Here is a 1320-nt window from a genome sequence, read left to right on the forward strand (position 1 = left end):
CATGCAGCGTGGAGCGGCGACTAATAGCTTAGGTGTCTGGACAAACTATTCCCATCTGTTGCTTTCAGGAACCAGAAATGTTTTTTAAAACATTGTCCATACTCTGGATTAGTAAACATGCTTCCTTGATCTAAGCTGGAAACGTGTCCTTTAACGTTGCAGGTGTCCGGTGCTCTACTTTAAAGTGCAGAAGCTGCTTCAGTCTGGTGCAGAACGAGGAGGAGGAGGAGCGTTTCTGGCTGATAAAACTCACACCTCTCTCTACATGGTGAACATCTACCTTTGAATTTCCCTGCTGCTCCTGTCTGTAGACTCTTTCCAAGCACAGTAGAACTATTTGCTTGGATGTTTTTGATTCGCTGGCTTTAATCATCCGGCCTCAGCGCTGCAGACGATTGGTTATTGTTAATGTGTTTTTAGGGAGCGTCCACCAACAGCCGGGTTCCCCCCTGCTGCGTGGAGGCAGAACCTCTGTGGAGCAGCCTGTCTCCTCCAGGCCTCAACAAGACCGTGGACGTCCTCATCCGCCTCATCCTGCCTCACCTGGAGCACAGGTAGCTTCGCTGTTGAGGTCGATCCTTAGAAGGATTGAGGGAGTTTAGAGTGACCACCTCTGTGTTTTGTTGTAGGGACTCTCTGTCCAGCTGCACCGTCCTCCTCCACGGTCCTGCAGGCAGCGGGAAGGTGACGGCGGTCCGAGCGGCGGGACGCAGGTTGAACCTCCACCTGTTGAAGGTGCGGTTCATTAGTATATTCTCCTGACTTTTTTTTTCTTCTTTTTGTTCTTTTTCTCGGAGAAGCCGTCGTTCCTCATGTCGATCTCTCTGTGAGCAGGTGGATTGTGTCACCGTGTGCGCAGACACTCCCGCCGCCGTTGAGGCAAAGCTGAAGTCGGCGTTCCAGCGAGCCGAAGCCCTGCAGCCCTGCGTCCTGCTGCTCAGAAACCTGCAGCTCCTGCTCAGAGCTGGAGGTGCAGCTGAGGATGACGGCAGGGTGCAGGCGGCTCTGTGTCAGCTGCTCAGCAGCGCCCCCGCCAGGTTGGTTAGTCAATATGTCTACTTTCATCCACAGGCACCTTAGAGTTGCAAATTGAAGTTTATTAATTTAATTGCAGAGATCCATCCACTGTTGTATCTGTAGTACATATACCAATATAAGTGTTTATTTCTGTTCATTTTTGATATGTTTTTTAGAAAATATCAGCTTTAATTAAGACCATCAAGGTGTTGCCAAATAGTTTATCGTTGAGATGGCGTTTCAAGTCTTCAGGTACTTTTTAAGTCATTAATAGCCTCCATTTTATAGCCTCCTTCAGGTTAT

The 1320-nt window shown here is 49.1% G+C and overlaps 1 protein-coding gene across 1 annotated transcript in view; it reads left to right on the forward strand.

Annotated features, from left to right (window-relative positions):
- pex6 (peroxisomal biogenesis factor 6) overlaps positions 1-1320 on the forward strand; it is a 28523-nt gene that overhangs the window by 12068 nt on the left and 15135 nt on the right. Inside the window, 4 exon segments of the mRNA XM_015380943.1 lie at positions 163-268; positions 421-554; positions 630-735; positions 835-1037. Of these exon segments, the coding sequence (XP_015236429.1) occupies positions 163-268; positions 421-554; positions 630-735; positions 835-1037 (549 nt within the window).

The sequence above is a fragment of the Cyprinodon variegatus genome, unplaced genomic scaffold, assembly GCF_000732505.1.
Source record: "Cyprinodon variegatus isolate N-32 unplaced genomic scaffold, C_variegatus-1.0 Scaffold225, whole genome shotgun sequence".
NCBI classification, from domain to species: domain Eukaryota; kingdom Metazoa; phylum Chordata; class Actinopteri; order Cyprinodontiformes; family Cyprinodontidae; genus Cyprinodon; species Cyprinodon variegatus.